Source organism: Phyllopteryx taeniolatus, chromosome 9 (genome assembly GCF_024500385.1).
Source record: "Phyllopteryx taeniolatus isolate TA_2022b chromosome 9, UOR_Ptae_1.2, whole genome shotgun sequence".
Classification (NCBI taxonomy): Eukaryota; Metazoa; Chordata; class Actinopteri; order Syngnathiformes; family Syngnathidae; genus Phyllopteryx; species Phyllopteryx taeniolatus.
Window position 1 is genome coordinate 27,928,545 of NC_084510.1, and position 16,141 is coordinate 27,944,685.

General features: G+C 40.5%; 2 protein-coding genes across 5 annotated transcripts; one reads left to right on the top strand and one right to left on the bottom strand.

Moving 5' to 3' along the window:
- Nucleotides 1–1,994: 1,994 nt before the first annotated feature.
- Nucleotides 1,995–11,239, bottom strand: tshba (thyroid stimulating hormone subunit beta a). Of its 2 annotated transcripts, XM_061785209.1 has the most exons (4): nt 11,157–11,239; nt 7,039–7,386; nt 4,141–4,333; nt 1,995–2,446 (listed from the first exon to the last, which is right to left on the bottom strand). In XM_061785209.1, the coding sequence occupies exons 3-4, from the start codon at nt 4,300–4,302 to the stop codon at nt 2,174–2,176; spliced, it is 435 nt and encodes a 144-aa protein (XP_061641193.1). In that variant the 5' UTR covers nt 4,303–4,333; nt 7,039–7,386; nt 11,157–11,239; the 3' UTR covers nt 1,995–2,173. The 2 variants fall into 2 exon arrangements, with proteins under 2 accessions (XP_061641193.1, XP_061641194.1); XM_061785210.1 differs by lacking the exons at nt 7,039–7,386; nt 11,157–11,239 and adding an exon at nt 4,401–4,426.
- slc5a8l (solute carrier family 5 member 8, like) lies at nt 6,824–16,136 on the top strand. Of its 3 annotated transcripts, XM_061785204.1 has the most exons (15): nt 6,826–7,393; nt 7,882–7,947; nt 8,133–8,184; nt 9,451–9,518; nt 9,638–9,792; nt 10,703–10,843; nt 10,945–11,074; nt 11,145–11,233; nt 11,967–12,079; nt 12,968–13,035; nt 13,120–13,206; nt 13,305–13,498; nt 15,278–15,387; nt 15,465–15,550; nt 15,646–16,136. In XM_061785204.1, exons 1-15 carry the CDS (start codon nt 7,040–7,042, stop codon nt 15,748–15,750), a joined length of 1,818 nt encoding a protein of 605 aa, XP_061641188.1. In that variant the 5' UTR covers nt 6,826–7,039; the 3' UTR covers nt 15,751–16,136. The 3 variants fall into 3 exon arrangements, with proteins under 3 accessions (XP_061641190.1, XP_061641189.1, XP_061641188.1); XM_061785205.1 differs by lacking the exon at nt 7,882–7,947 and having other exon boundaries at nt 6,825–7,393; XM_061785206.1 differs by lacking the exons at nt 12,968–13,035; nt 13,120–13,206 and having other exon boundaries at nt 6,824–7,393.
- Nucleotides 16,137–16,141: the final 5 nt, after the last annotated feature.

Consider the following 16,141-nt stretch of genomic DNA (forward strand, 5'->3'; position numbering starts at 1 on the left):
ATACTGTATCCTATATAGTACCATAGTAAAGTAGTTCAAATTCCAATAGGATCACCTATTATGCCCGCCCTTGAGAAGCAAGATGTCTGGGGCCCATTAGTCCATGGTATGGCTGTACAATGAAATTGTTTTTCTGTTGTTGTGTAAATGCAATACTGACCAAACTGCATGTTGTTTTTTTCAAATGGATGACTGAATTGCATGTGAATCACAGATCAGGCCCGCACGACTCGGCTGACGGCAGCAGATTCCACAAGGACGCCGCCCCACATTTTTCTTTACAAAACCTCTTTTAAGGCCATCAGGTTTACACAGGCCTCCTGAGAGCTACCGTGGATTTTGCATCAGTGTTTTCAATGAACCTTCCCTAGAATATCTTTCCCCTTGCGTCATCGTCTTTAAACCAAGAACATGAGCCCTTGTCAGAGGTGTGCCGGGAACAGTAGGGATCACAAAGATAACAAGGTGGACATCACATGAAGGGAGCGATGTCATCGATTGACATCATGCATTCTCCCACTCTTGAGTGGCCGTGCTATTAATACATTCCAGCTGTCTTCCCAAAAGCCCCTGTAGGATGAGGGCTGCTACAGACAGCACGTTACGGAGGAGGTGCAGGTAGAGAGCTGAGTCTTGATGTGAAAAAAAGGCGTTCTTTTTTTCTTCTGCAGACTGACATTGGAAAGGTGTGTCAACGAAAAGGAATGCAGTAGTGTTTGAACTGGTGCATTTTGTGTGTGTGTGTGTGTGTGTGTGTGTGTGTGTCCTGTTTGGCTGTTAGGTCAAGCAGAATGGAGGATCTGTTTCCCTTTTATGCCGGAACAGTTTTACTGTGTCAGTGGAGTGGACTGTTGACAATTTGGCCTAAATGCACCAACACAATGGATTTAGAAGAAACCCCTGGTGTGTTTAAATGCAAAGTTTAAGCTTAAAAAGGCAATTTTTAAGACTTTTGAAGACAAAGTAATGTTTAAAAGTTTATGACAGTCCTGACATACCGTATGATATTTCAAGGTTAAAAATGGCACACATTGAACTTGTTTGTGCAGCTGTGTAAGAATATGCGGTCAGCTACAAGCCTAACTTACTGTCTATCATTCGATTTTTTTATTGACCTTTCTGACCTGGAAGTGTTTTTCTTACGAATATTTACTGCTGTTATGACTTTATGTCTTCCGACAATGTACAAATTTGGGTTGCGTCACTGCCAACTGAGATCCCCGTTTATCCTTCATTGGCCAAATGAGTGTCCTGATCAAAACCCTATAGAGCACAGGTGTCAAACTCAAAGGCCGGGACAAATCCGGCCTGCCACATGATTTAATGTGGCCCACTAAATAATGCAAATCATGTGCGTCTACTTAATTTACCAAAATTACCAAAATTGCCGTAACTTTTCATTTTGTTGAGCTATTGCAAACATTTTTAAACCCCTTTTGAAAATGGAGTTGAATGAACGAACACCAAACAGGTGGTCAGTACATCCGTCATACAGTTCTCAGGTTGGGGGTTTGAATCCGGGCTCCGACCTTCCTGTGTGGAGTTTTAATGATTGCCGGAGTATCCGGAGAAAACCCATGTAAGCACAGGTCCCTGCACTTGTGATCTTTTGAATCATTCAAATTTGGCAGGGCTTTTTAACAACACTTCTGTGGCGTGTCAAATTTCCAAGACATTTATTTTCACTTTATAGGGTCTTAAGTCTACGATTCAATCACATCTTATTTCCAATTCTTTCTAGTACTGTTTAAACGCTATCACTGTCCAATAGTTCTGAAATGAACAGTATTGGTGACATTGGGCCCTATCAGTCAAGGATTTTTGAGAGGGTCAACCCTGCACCCATAACAACAGCTTTCGTGTTCGTGTGCCTCGCAGTCAAGGCAAATATAGTCTCCAAGGTGACATTGTGGAAAGTTTAGTGGGCCTTGTGTATAAGAAGTAAACAGAAAGCAGAACCGGATGTGATTAAGTAAAGCACGGCTTAGCTGGGACACAGGCTATTTAGAGGCTTTAATCGAGTGCACATAATCAGCCTGGGAGTACAACAAACACATCTGTGTACATTGGGGATGAATGAGGTCAGTGACTCTGACACAAATGAGGCTCACAAGCCTTCACTGATACAGGTGTAACAAAGCAGGCCGGATGCGATGGCATACACACAACGGATTCAGAAGGGGAGCATGTAGTCGCCAGAGTATGGGTACATGTGTCGGACCGGTTTGGTGCATGCAGAGCCGCCCGCGTCCGCCCTGTGGGCACACTCGTCGGTGTCGGTCCGGCAGGCTCCACAGTGGCAGCTGAGGGCTACCGGGTAAGTGAAGGAGGCGCTGGCAGGTCCGGGACATCCGGGCAGCTGGGTCGTGCGGTACTCCACCCTGTCGTAGGTACAGCCTGTCTGGATCACGAAGCGCGAGCCGAATATGTCTCTGATGTTGCTGTCCTGCTCACCATACACAAGCAGCATAGCGTTGATACACAAAACAGCACCACAGCGTATGTTAAACATGGAAACATTTCAAAATGAAAATGATGCTTGCAGAGTACCATGCACAACTTCTCCGTAAGTTCCAATACACGCAGTCGCACCTTTGCCAACATCCTTACCAAAATGTAATGGCATTTTCTTCGACTCCAAGTTTTGGTGAAATTGGTAGCATTTTTTTGTTATTGCTCTATCCTCCTATTTGCTGTTTGATTATGTCAACTTGAAAGCTATGATAAAGGTATTTCAAACAAAAGCTTTTTGCATAGACTTTGGCATTGTATTGCACCAGTGACGGGACATTTTGATTTCCTTGGAATCTTGTAGAAGTGATCATTTGAAAATGTAATCACTTGCAGAGATTTATAGAAATAAAGTGATGCATAATGTATGCATGCAGTATATATTTTTATGAAATAAAGCCAATAAAAGTAAGACAAAGTCGTTGAATACATTGTGAAACCCATCCATCCATCCATTTTCTGAGCCGCTTCTCCTCACTAGGGCCGCGGGCGTGCTGGAGCCTATCCCAGCTGTCATCGGGCAGGAGGCGGGGTACACCCTGAACTGGTTGCCAGCCAATCGCAGCATTGTGAAACCCAAGATGTCCAAATGCGGCTGATTAATGCGCGGTTGTGTTCGTTGTGCCATTGTCGCAATCTCCTTTTTTCTACCATGAACAACCTTCAAGTCAATGTATAGGTGTATGTCAACTATATGAGAAAGAAAGAAAATTTCAAAAAATAAAAGAAACTTTGTGACAATGGCACTATAACGGCGGACCCCAGCTAGTCACAACTAGGTAAAATCTGCAAATAATTGACACTTATTGCAACTGTCATGAAAAAGCAACAACTTTTCCCCCCCAAATGTTCCCCCGTAAAAAATGTAAATAAGAGGGAGATTGAGTTTAAAAAAACGCAAAAATAAGCAAGGGTTTCTGCAAATACCGGGGGATAAGTCCATGAAAATCCGCATATAGGTAAACCTGCAAATGTAGAACCGCAAATATGTGGGGGTCCTCTGTTAAATAAAAATACAACTGATAGATTTCTGGAAGTGTCCTTTTCAATGTTATTGGTAAGTGTGAAGTAAAGTGTCACTGCATCCAAACTTTACATTTCATATAATGTTGCGCTCGACTATTTGCAGCCCATGAAGCACGTAAGAGCAACATTGCTTCAGTAGACGGTAGAATACGCTGAAGGCCGAATTTGAGTGCCCAAATTTTAGGATTGCTCCACCCAGATTGTGTGAATCATAGACTTAAGTGGATGTGACAATCCGCGCGACTAGAAAAACTTGTAGTTGTGCGCCTTTTCTCACTTAAGCACACAGGAGAATATGGCACTTTAAGAGCAGTAACAACGCTGACAAATTGTTCCTCTTGTTGAAAATGTTAAATCGTATGTGTGTACCCCACTTTAGTTGAAGGCTAGTGGGACGGGCCGAGGAAGAAGTTCTATTTGGGTGCAGATCTGGATTAAGGTCCAATGCATAATTGTATATTCGTTTACATTTTGAGATTGTGCGCTGTTTCAATCTTCAATCCATTTTTACACAATAAAGCATAACTCTGAATTCAGTTGTATTTATCTTCGTAAAGGGCAAGATATTCTACATTCTGGTTGTCGAGGGTGTACAGTACGCACCTTGGAGTAGCAAAATCCCATGCAAATGGTGGTGTTGATGGCCACGCAGAAGTCACACTCGGGCTTCTCCACGTACAACGTGTAATCGGAGGCGATGCACATCGGTGCCGCCGAGCTGCAAAGCAGCAAGAGGAGGCAGCAGGTGAACACGACAGCGTTCATGTTCGGCCGGGTTCCGGGTCGTCAGGGGCACCTAGCAAAGAAAGAAACTATTAAAGTATGTCATTTAGCATTTTCTTATTTGTTCTCTTCTGCGTCACCTGCTGGAGTGAAGCCTGGTGATGCTGTGAATAAGAATCCCTGAGCTACTTATATACTCAGTGCATTTTTGTACATAATGTATTGTCTGTTGTCTTGTTTACCTTTTATCTCCAATCTGTGATCAAACTGAACCCCTGAGAAACAAGGCCATTACAGTGATGACATGAATTACTTATTATTTTCCATCAATATCTGGTCAAAATAATCTCCGATGGTTTCTTTGTGTGTTGACCAGAGCTATGTCGTGAGAAATCATCAGGTGTGCTGCGGGAAATGATCCAATTTCACTTAATTTGTCAGAAAATCCAAATTTATTTACTGCAAATAATGCTCTTTCAGCTATCTTTGCCAGCGACGTATAATAAAAGGCAGAACAATTCTAGACTTCTCCACTAGATGGCAGAAGATACGTTTAACCTGTGTGTATCTGTTGACGTTCATAAAATATTATCTTTAAACATCTTATACTTATGTTCAACTTACTGAAGATTTGTTAGTAAATTGAGACAAGATCTTCATTACTTCAGTATATACTGTACCCTTTGTGGCATTTTTGTTTTGGTGGAGTGGCGTGAGATTTTTCAAACGCAAAATGTACTTTATGTGCCTTGGCTCAAGAAACGTTGGGAAACACTGCACTAGAGGCCCCATACTTTTCGGTTTTGCCCCGAGGGACTGCATATTTCTTGTGAGCCTCTCAAATATGAAACTAAGTTACACTGTTTTCCAAAGATACCATAATCTGTCTTACATTTGTGTAAACATTAACCAGGAAAAAGTGTCTTCACACAAACTATTCTTGTAGTTTTCTGTACTCAGTAAAACAGCATTGTGAATGGTCCACAAAGTTGCCACACTCTTAAATGTGTTATCGCGTCTTGGGAGCGATAACACATTTAAAAACACAACAAAATGGTATTATAAACTTTTAAAACTTCCTGCACTCTATATAGTCAAAGTTACCTGCAAGTCCTTATCTAGCCTTTAGTTGAATGATTGTCGGAAGACAGTCGACGCATGTGGTTTGCCTTACCTGATAATTATGTTTTTAAACTGTCCTTTTATTGTCCAGTTGAGAGTCAATAGGAAACACAAGGGAGTCAATGTAACGATTAGAAGCCTTTGAGAGTTTACCAGTGAACTTCATATGGTTTGTAATAGATGTTTTGTCATGTAAACCGCTAACAGACAATAAACAGCAAAACATACAGTATGAGCTTGGTTACAGGGTGGGCAATGACAGGGCTGACATTTTTGGCTAATTTTAGCATTTGATGAGCACATGGTGGACCTTCACTAAGCAATATGATTCAGTTAGTAAGCTAACTGTGTAATGTTAACAAAGGTAATTAGATTTTTTTTCAAGTTTTTTTTAAAATTTTTTTTAATCAATTGATATTCCACTATGACAGAGTGGACTGTTAAGCTTGACAACATCCAACTACATATCATGTACTGAAAATTACGAAACACAAGTGTAATTATTTATTCTGCAACTCTCCACTATTTCTGCCTCCATGAAAGAAAGACAAAATGCTGGTCGTAATTTGACTGGAAATATTTTAGGATTTCTTAAAGGGGCAGTTACCCCACAAAGACAGGGTGGACAGCAATTTCAGGGACACATGCAAAATGTTTTATCAAGTAACTTGTTGTTGAGAATAAAACCTATCATTGGACGGGTATGTGTGCAAATGTGTGGGCACTTATAATAAGACCTCGGAGTTTCATTTTTGTGCTTCATTTAAATGATGACTGAATGATTCTGACGACACCAAAGGCACTCGAGTTATTCTGACATTAATCCATGAAGACAAATGTGTTTGTCAAGTGATCTACCATAGTATTTCACGCCGCACATGGCAACCTCGTCGCAGCCATGCAGCCCTCTTACACGGTCAGTCAGCAAACATTAACGTGATAGATAGTTAAAGTTAACGTTTAGCATTTATGGAACCTGATGAGCTCATTGAAATTTGAAGTAAATCACCCAGGAAATGCCTGCTACTGTATATATTGCACATTGTAGATGTAATTTCTTGAAATGACACAAACATCCCTTTATCTTTTCCCATCACGTTAAAAAATGCTTCACTGTAAATTTTTTGAGTATTGAAAATTACCAATATATATGGCATTAAATCATACGTAACTGTCTGATGTGATCATTTTTGTGAGGCAGCTGCCTTCTTAGATGAGCAACAGATAGTACGCAACCTGAAGCTGCTCATCGACAACTGATGGGAAATGTCTCAGTGAGGGTGTATCTTTTTTTTCTTTTTTTTTTTACATCAGAACAACAACAGCAGATACACCATCAGGTCTTTTTTATTTCTTTATAATCGCTTTAGATGATGACAAAACAAAGCCATCGGTTGTCCTTGATAGATTATTAACAAAGTGAAAAAATCTTTATGGTCTTCAGGAGGCTCTTGCAGATTGCCAGGCAGAGGAGTGTCAGTTTAAATCAGTGCTGGTCGCTACACCCTACGTGTGTTTATGTTTTCATTGAGCTTGGATAGGATTTTTTTCTCTTATTACTACTTTTTGTGATCTCATTGTATGCACAAGTGGAATATTTTGAGGTATTCCACGCTAAAGAGCCAAGCACAAGGCATCTTCTGCAGCTGAACTCACCATGGTTGGCACGGGTGGTCCTGTGGCCACGTTCTCCGTGTGGGACTATGTTGTGTTTGCGGGTACGATTGTGGGCGCCGCTGGCATTGGCCTCTTTCAGGCCTTCCGTGGACGCAAGGAAGCCAGCAGCGCCGAGTTCTTTCTGGGCGGGCGGCAGATGACAGCGGTACCCGTGGCCATGTCGCTCACGGCCAGCTTCATGTCCGGCGTCACCGTCATTGGCACGCCGGTCGAGGCGTACTTGTACGGAACGTCCTTCTGGCTCTTTGGCATCAGCTACGTCATCATGTCAACCATCACTGCTGAGATCTTTGTGCCTCTCTTCTACCGGCTGGGGATCACCAGCGCCTATGAAGTAAGAGGAGTAGAATTCTAATGTTGTATCAAAGGAACAAAAAAAATAATTTTACTGGTCGGTCACAAAATACAACAAAGCGGTTGGCAATCATTTAATTTCCATATTTAACCCAAAGGCCTTGTTTGAGTTTACTATACCTTTTAGCTTGTTTGTAATTTTTAAGCTTTTTAAAAGAATTTACCCTGAACTGGTCACCAGCCAATTGCAGGGCATATAAACAAACAACCATTTTCACTCACATTCACACCTACGGGCAATTTAGAGTTTTCAATTAGCCCACAATGCATGTTTTTGGGATGTGGGAGGAAACCAGAGTACCCGGGGAAAACCCACGGAGGCACAGGGAGAACATGCAAAGTGCACACACCGATTTGAACCCGGGTCCTCGGAACAGTGAGGCAGATGTACTAACCAGTCGTACACCGTGCCGCCTGTAACGAAGACCATCTGTGATTTTAACTTGCATGATTCCTTTTCAATTGTAGTACCTGGAGATGCGCTTCAACTGGTACATTCGCATATTTGGGACTTTGATGTACACCATTCAGACGGTCGGTAACTCAACACAACTGAGCAAGCACACATCTTTGTGCTCTTCATCATGACAAACAACACCTGTCTTTGTTTTCCCTGCTGGTTTTATGGAACATGAAACCTCTTTCCATCCTCCATGAATATGAATGGAAAGCTTGCGTTGTTTCCAATCCAATCAACTAATGGCAGCCTCTCATAACAGATCCTTTACACCGCTTTGGTCATCTATGCTCCGGCTCTCGCTCTGAATCAAAGTAAGTATCCAAATAATACTTTTGAAGCTTTAAAACTTCAATCTCTAATGAGAGACATTCAATTTGAGTTTATGTTGGTAGCTAATAAGCTCATACTTAGGTGTCAAGTTGAACAACTGGAATTGACTGAGACCATGACAAAACAAACAAACGCATTGTGACTAAATATTGTCTAAGTGAGTGTCAACAACTGTACTGTGTTTCTGCAAATAGTGGCTGGGAGAATGTATTTACTTAACTCAACAAGCTGATGTTTTGGTTCACGTAAGGTAAACGCCGATTTTTAAAAGGTTTGAGACCCCACACATGGCGAGGGAAAAAAATTGTGTGTGCTTACTGTTCTTTTGGTGTATGATGTACTCTCGATGACCAAAAGAGTACATCATACACAATAATATAATCTGAGTCCCTTCTCCCATCCAAGATTTCAGTTATAGTACCAAGTCTGACCTGTGAGAGGCGGCATGGTGCCACAGGGCATCCAGACTGCCGTAAAATACAAGGAGGAAGAAAGAGTAGTCGTAGAAACAGAAATAGAAAAAGCTAGGCTAAATGTTAGCTTATCTGGTAACCACATTGCAGTAGAAAACTCTTTTATTGGACATTTCAATTGTGGTGAATGACTCGCGAGACACGTTATACAACCACTCAACAGTTGCTCCTCTAATAATCACACACAGGATAATCGGTCAGGATAGTCTTTTAGAGGCATTCGATAGTCGGGCCTTTGCTGACTTTGATCAGAGGGTTGGGGGGAGGGAAGCTCAAATATGGCCTGGTTATTGGTATGGGTGTATCCCGCTGAACAAACCTTTGTTAAAGTAACTGTAAAGTAAAATAAATGCCTTGTTAATTTGACAGACCACAGAGAAGAGTGTTGTTAACAACCCTGCCATATGTGAATGATTAAGAAAATCCTCAAGTTTTTAAAACGAGGCTTCAAAATCTGGAATATAGCTATATATCCCACCGGGTCGGCGCAAAGCTCGTCTGCGGCGTCACCTCCTTGCTTGGGAATTTAAACAGTTTAATGCTTAATCGCCACCATTCATTACTAAATAGTTCTCAGTCTATGCACGTTTTCACCAACTATCGTCAAACATGTATAATGTATTTTGAAACAAAATTCTGAATTCACTTTAAAGGGCCTTTAACAACAAGATTGAAATGCACTTAGCGGTTAACTCATGGACTGAACTGAGATAATTGGGAAAAAGGTGACATCCTTCCACTTAACAACAGTCATATGCCCTTCTGATTATTTAGTCACCGGAATGGATCTGTGGGGAGTGCTGGTGGCTACAGGGGCAGTGTGCATCTTCTACTGCACTTTGGTTGGTAATGCACACTCACGTGTTTCTGTGTTTACTGTGACATGTTTTTACTGGCACCCTAAATATTTCTGAGCCTCATTTTGGTTGAAGTCTGTCATCTGTGCTGGTGTCGTCTTCAGGGCGGTTTGAAAGCGGTCATTTGGACTGACGTGCTGCAGATGGTGATCATGCTTGCGGGTTTTGTGGCCGTCATAGCGAGAGGGGCCGTGCTTCAAGGAGGTCTGGACAAGATTTGGGAAGATGCCAGTCAAGGGGGCAGACTTAAGGCATTTGAGTAAGGAGGAGTGGGTAGTGTATCATTATTGGAAAGATATGTTTGTCTATTTAAGAACATAAGTATATAGGAGATGCGGTTTACTCAGTCTCATGATAGGACATTACGAGGCTACGAATACATTGTCACAGGAAGGCACGCTCAGTGACTACCATACTTGCTGCTTTTCATCTCATTGTCTTATATTCGGTAGATATAAAAAGTCAACACACCCCTGTTCAAGGTTTTTGTGATATAAGAAAATTAGACCAGTACAAATAAGTAAAAAAAATAAAATAATTATCCACCAATAATGTGGCCTTTAACCACATTACTGTACAATTCAATTACATTAAAAAAAAAAAAAAAAAAAAACTAAATAAAAAAACTTTTTGAGGGGGTTAGTAAGGATAAATGACTGAAATAATGTGGTTGCATAAGTGTGCACACCGTCTAACAATTGGGATGTGGCTGTGTTCAAAATTAAACAGTCACATTCAACTCATGTTAAATGGGAGTTAGCGCACACCTGCCACCATTTAAAGTGCCTCCAATTAACCCCAAATCAGGTTTTGAAATGATTTATCTTGGTCTCATTCATTCTTCTTACAAAAACCTGGCATTTGAACAGGGGTGTGAAAATTTTGCTGACAAGTGTTTTTCAGGCAAATCGTGTATTTACTGTAATTATTAGTTTTCGAGGTTTAAGAATGGCACGCAATGAACTAGTTTGTGCAGCAGCGTAAGGATATGCAGACGGGACAAGAAGGCATGCTCAGTTATTGCCGTACCCACTGTTTTTCATTTGATTTTTTCATATTTACGGCCTACAAATTCTTCGGAATGGAACTCGCAAAGCGAAAACTCCCTGTAGGCTAAATAAAAAATAGTTTTCACGTCTAAGCTGTCTTTTAATTTGGATCTTCCTCAGCTTTGACCCCGATCCCCTGAAACGACATACTTTCTGGAGCATCCTTATTGGTGGTAGTGTGACATGGATGTCAGTCTACTCTATCAACCAGTCCCAGGTGCAGCGTTACATTTCCTGCAAAACACTGCGCCATGCCAAGATGTGAGCATTCTTGCACCTTACTTTAAATTTTTTTTTTACATCATTATTATTATTGAAGCAGGCTACATGCCCTGAGAGCTCCTCTTTTTCGCCACTTCCAGGTCTCTGTATGTGAACATGGCGGGCTTGTGTGTGACTCTGAGTCTGGCCATGTTGTCTGGCCTCACCATGTTCTCCATTTACAAGAACTGCGACCCGTTCACCAACGGTGATGTCGGTTCCACCGACCAGGTAGCCACGACTTCACAACCACATCGCACAGCCGCCTGTGCATTGAATAATATTGTCTTTGCAAAATTAGTTGCTCCCTTACCTCGTCATGGACATCTTGGCCGTCTACCCTGGAATCCCTGGTTTGTTTGTGGCTGCTGCATACAGCGGGACCCTGAGGTGAGGCTAAGAGGAGAGAAATGCATTGAAAGGGCCACCTTGAAATTCTTCAACTTTAATTTATTTACAGTAACACGCTAAAACCAATCCATCAATGTAGGAAAATGTATGCTCAGGAATTATATATTGTCTTCACATGGTACTACTGTGCACAAATCTTAGTCCACCATTACATTTGTTGTTTGATAAAAATCTGAATGCACCTAAGCAGAGCTCAGATCTCCACCAAGAAATAACAAATAACAAATGACGAAACAGTGCTTTTTTAGTTTGGCCATCTGCTTGTTAGTTAGCGGGCTATTTTCTGGTTAAGGGCGGATGAGGAACAGACAGGTGGTGCCAGTATGATTCTGGGGGTTGGACAGTTCCAATGGTATCATACTGACTCACATGCTTAAAAAAAAAAGCACCCTTTTCCATATTATTATCAAATAATGACCCATCATGACACAAGAATTCCTCCTTTACTAAGAAAGAATGCTCCATTTTGAATGTCACTGTCAGAGAGGTATGGATTTGAACATGCACTTGCTAAACCACTCTCTGGATGATACACATTTCTGACAACTGAGCATTATTACTGCATCTTATGTAGTAAAGGCACATTATTGTGTAGGTGTGTCTAAATCGGAAAGGAACAATAAACTATGTATTGAACTGCTCAACAAATAAGTAGCGTGAAATATTCAAACTATCATTAATATGCTCGATGATGTGTGTGTATGTTTTTCAGCACAGTGTCTTCCAGCATCAATGGTCTCGTTGCCGTCACCATGGAAGACTTCATTCGTTTCATGTTCAAAAACCTCACAGTGAAGCAGACGTCCTGGATGAACATGGGGCTCAGTAAGTATCAATAAAAAGGTGCAATGGTTAATTGTATTATAATAATTACATTTTAAAAAAAAATGTTAACCTAGTTGTTTTCTGTATAAATATGTCCCGATTCTAATGAGAACAGCCTTGCTGACTGATTTAAAAATATAAGAATATGAGTTCATGAACTGCACAGTTATGTTTACATGATAGCAATTATATTAAAAATAATAATAATTTACTCACCGAGCAACGATAATATCAGAAGATTACATACTGATTGATGCCAGTAACCTAAAAACAAACAAACAAAGGATGTTGCATTGACAACATTCTAATCTTCCAGTTCTTTGGAAGGGTGGCAAGAAAGATGCGGCTTCATATACAGTACTTGTACTGTGTACAGTATCTATAAATGAAGTATGTGAGCTGCAGGGGTAGATAAGTCACATCTGTCTTCATGTCTGACATATCTACAGTATGTGGTTAAGGCGTTTTAACCGTTTACTGTATAATTGCAGGCCTGACACTTCCTGGATCATACCGTTCACATGTACCCATTTTTAACATCTGAAACGACTTTTAAAATGTGAAAGACCAAAGTAGATTTGTTGGGGAAAAGTCGCTAAAAGTTGCTAATTGTAACAAGTTGGAAACACTGAGAAGGCTCTCTTCTTAACTTGCTCAGTGACTAGTTGTCATGGTAACAAAAAAGCATCCTGGACATTTATGAGACAACCACCCACTGAAATCTCTTGATTTGAACCAGAGTGTGACAAATGGATGGTAAGTGTGATGTAATTCTTTATCCTGTGTGAATTTTGACAAAATAATGTCAGAGACCTCTTTTAAATTATGGGGATTATGGGGAGGCATATTATGCCTCCTTTAACTTAAATCCATTATTTTCTCAATGAGGTGTGTTCTTTGGCGCTGTGTGCATTGGGATGGCTGGAGTCGCTTCACAGTTGGGAAGCATTCTGCAGGTAAACCTGATGGGCACTCACTCACTTATTACATTTGTGCTCTACAGTGAGTTGAGAAGTGTCCTGACAGTGATCTGTCCACAGGCAGCTCTCTCCATATTTGGCATGCTGAGCGCCCCACTTTTGGGGCTTTACCTATTAGGCATGCTTTTCCCCGCAGCCAACTCAATTGTGAGTAGTGCCAAAAACAAGCATTGACACGCACCTGCTACCGCAACTAGTCTGACGCAAGCGAAGACCATTTCACCGCCCGTTTGTTGACTTTGCAGGGAGGCTTTTCAGGAATGGTTCTGAGCCTGGCGTTGACACTGTGGGTGTGGATCGGAGGACAGATCTACCCGCCGACGACAGCAAAGACAAACCCTCTGCCGGTCAGCACCGCGGGTTGCAACAGCACACTCCAGTACAACACGACCACAGCAGCGTCCTGGACCACTCCAGTCACACACACGCCGCAACCCGAGTGAGTCATTTGAGACAAGTAGCATTCCTGTCATACAAGTACAAAGAGAAGTTAACTAATGGAGAGTAAAACTGATAATGTTCCAGCCTCCCCCCAAAAAAACAACAAAATATTTTGTAATGTGTTTTTTAATAAGAGAAACAGTGCTCTATAATACAGTAATCCCTCATTTATCACGGGGGTTAGGTTCTGGACTCTGTGAAGTAGCGAACACATATTTTTTTGATTATTTATACATATTTTAAAGCAGTATGAACCTCGCGAGACTCTTATTAATCTTCCCCACACTCCTGTTTTAATGAATTGTTCTTTTTCTTTTTTTTAGCTTTAATGTTTGAGGCTAGGACGGGTTTATTTTACCTAAAGAAATTACAGCATACACTTAAAATCACATGATATGGCGAATTATGTGTTATATGACTGTGAAAAAAATCTGCAATACACTGAATATGCAAGAGGTGTACCGCAATCTCGCAAGGGAACACTAGCTGTATTGTAGTCTATGAAAACATACATGAATGATAATTTATTCATTTGTAGAATGCAAAGAATTAAACAGCTAATGCCACATTTTCTAGCTTCAAATCAATGGACATTGTGCTGCTCCTTCTGGTGTGTGCGCATTGACCACATGGGGGCAGTATAATACATACATACATACATAAATACAGACGTACAAGGAGATGGTCACGCCTATTTAGTAAGACAGTAATATAGTAGTATTTTGCAGAAAAAAAGAATATATGCCTGGGAATATTGTTATATTATCCGCTATCATCTATCCATTGCTTGAAGGGCTATAAAACCATTGTTTGTTAGCATTAAGCTAAACATACTGCAAAGCTGTCATTGTTTGGAATTAAAAAAAATAGTTGTAATTGTCTTTGTTTCATCTTTAGTTTGACAGCAAACTTCAATTGGAAGTGGCAATAAAAAAAAAAGAGAAAAAGATTCAGCCGAACAAGGCCTCGTGTCTTAGTGGAATAGGCTACAGTACAATTTTTAAGACAACACACTTTTGTGTCCGAGGCTGTCATCAGAAGGTGGCAGGGGTGGGATGTTTTTCTAAATAAATAAATACATAAATAAATTCATTCATGTGTTTTAAGTGATGATGATGGATTTTGTTAAATTAATGCGATTAATAAAGGGTTTTTACCTCCACTGGCATCGTCTTTCTGGGGTTTTCAGGTTTGTCCGGGACGAGTGGAATGGCCCAAACTCGCATAACAAATAATTTTCCCCAAAAATCCACTTACAAAAGGCCAAAAACCGACCAAAATAGGTTCCGTAAATCATGTGACGTGGATTTAACCAATGACAGCGCATGCAGTCAGTTCAAAGCATGTCGAGGCTTTCTTTGAATATTACACTTCAGGGGGAACAAATATGTATTTATACTCTCATATGGTTTTCAACAGAGGTTCATTTTTTCTCCTAAAAACATATAACAAAATTTTTTTGAGTTTTTGGGGGACAAGAAGCATTAATAGTATTGCCATTCATTCCAATGGGGAAAGTTGAGCTAGAGTGGTTTGAGTTACAAGCATGGTCACGCAAAGAATCAAACTCTTGAGTTCAAGGCACCACTGTATTTTCAGCGCAGTTAATTGATAACCAGTAAAACAGATTAACTCTGACAGTTGGCGACAATAAAAATTCACCTAGAACCCAACCCAGGTTTATTAGAGGCTGCTTTATAATTATACGATGCGCACAATACTGTCTATGATCATCGGTATATGACAATCGATAAAATTTCCTGTGTGTGTGTATCAGTGTGAGGCCTCCTTTGGCAGACTTGTGGTACTCTCTGTCCTACCTCTACATCGCCTTCCTGGGTACACTGACCACCATCGTGATGGGCCTCTTGGTGAGCGTGATGACAGGTGAGGACCACCACCTCCACTGTGGCATAAAAGCAACGCATAAAACACTGCAGTAATTTCCCTCTTGTCGTTTATAGGTGGCTGCAAGCAAGGCAAGCTAAACTCCCAACTATTTGTGCGGAAAAGCAACTTGGTGTGTTTCAGATGCAGCAGTAAATCACAGGTAGAGCTTCCTTCTTTTTTCAATATATTTTTTTTAAAATATGAGTATTATTGAAAAGAAAGATTCATGTCAACGTGTACCTCTCCATTACCCAGGCTTCAGAAAACGGTGTATCAGATTTCTACGCGGGAGCCGACAAGTCTGGATTTGTACACTGTGACCCGACATGTGGTGATTTTGTTGAAGCGACCAAACTTTAAGAAGAATACAGTTGCATATCTCCAACATGTATTTTAAATACATACTGTCGCTTAGTTTTGCATACATTTATTAAGTTACTTGCAATATACTAATCCACCGCGTTATCTCACTAAATCTTACCAAGTGGTGGTATGAAAACAAACGCACAATACTGCATTGATGACAGAACCATGTTTCATTTATTTGATTACAACTGCTGATGATGATCATCTAAATTTCAAATTCATTAGTATTATGTTAAGTGCACTTTTGTCAGTACAATTTTTTAAGAAATATTTTATTCAGTTTCATCACCTACTTTTTATTTTAAAGGAAAGTGTGCATTGTTTAACAAGTTGTTTAAATTGAAATGCTTGTCAAATAAATATTTTATTTATATACATAAGCTCA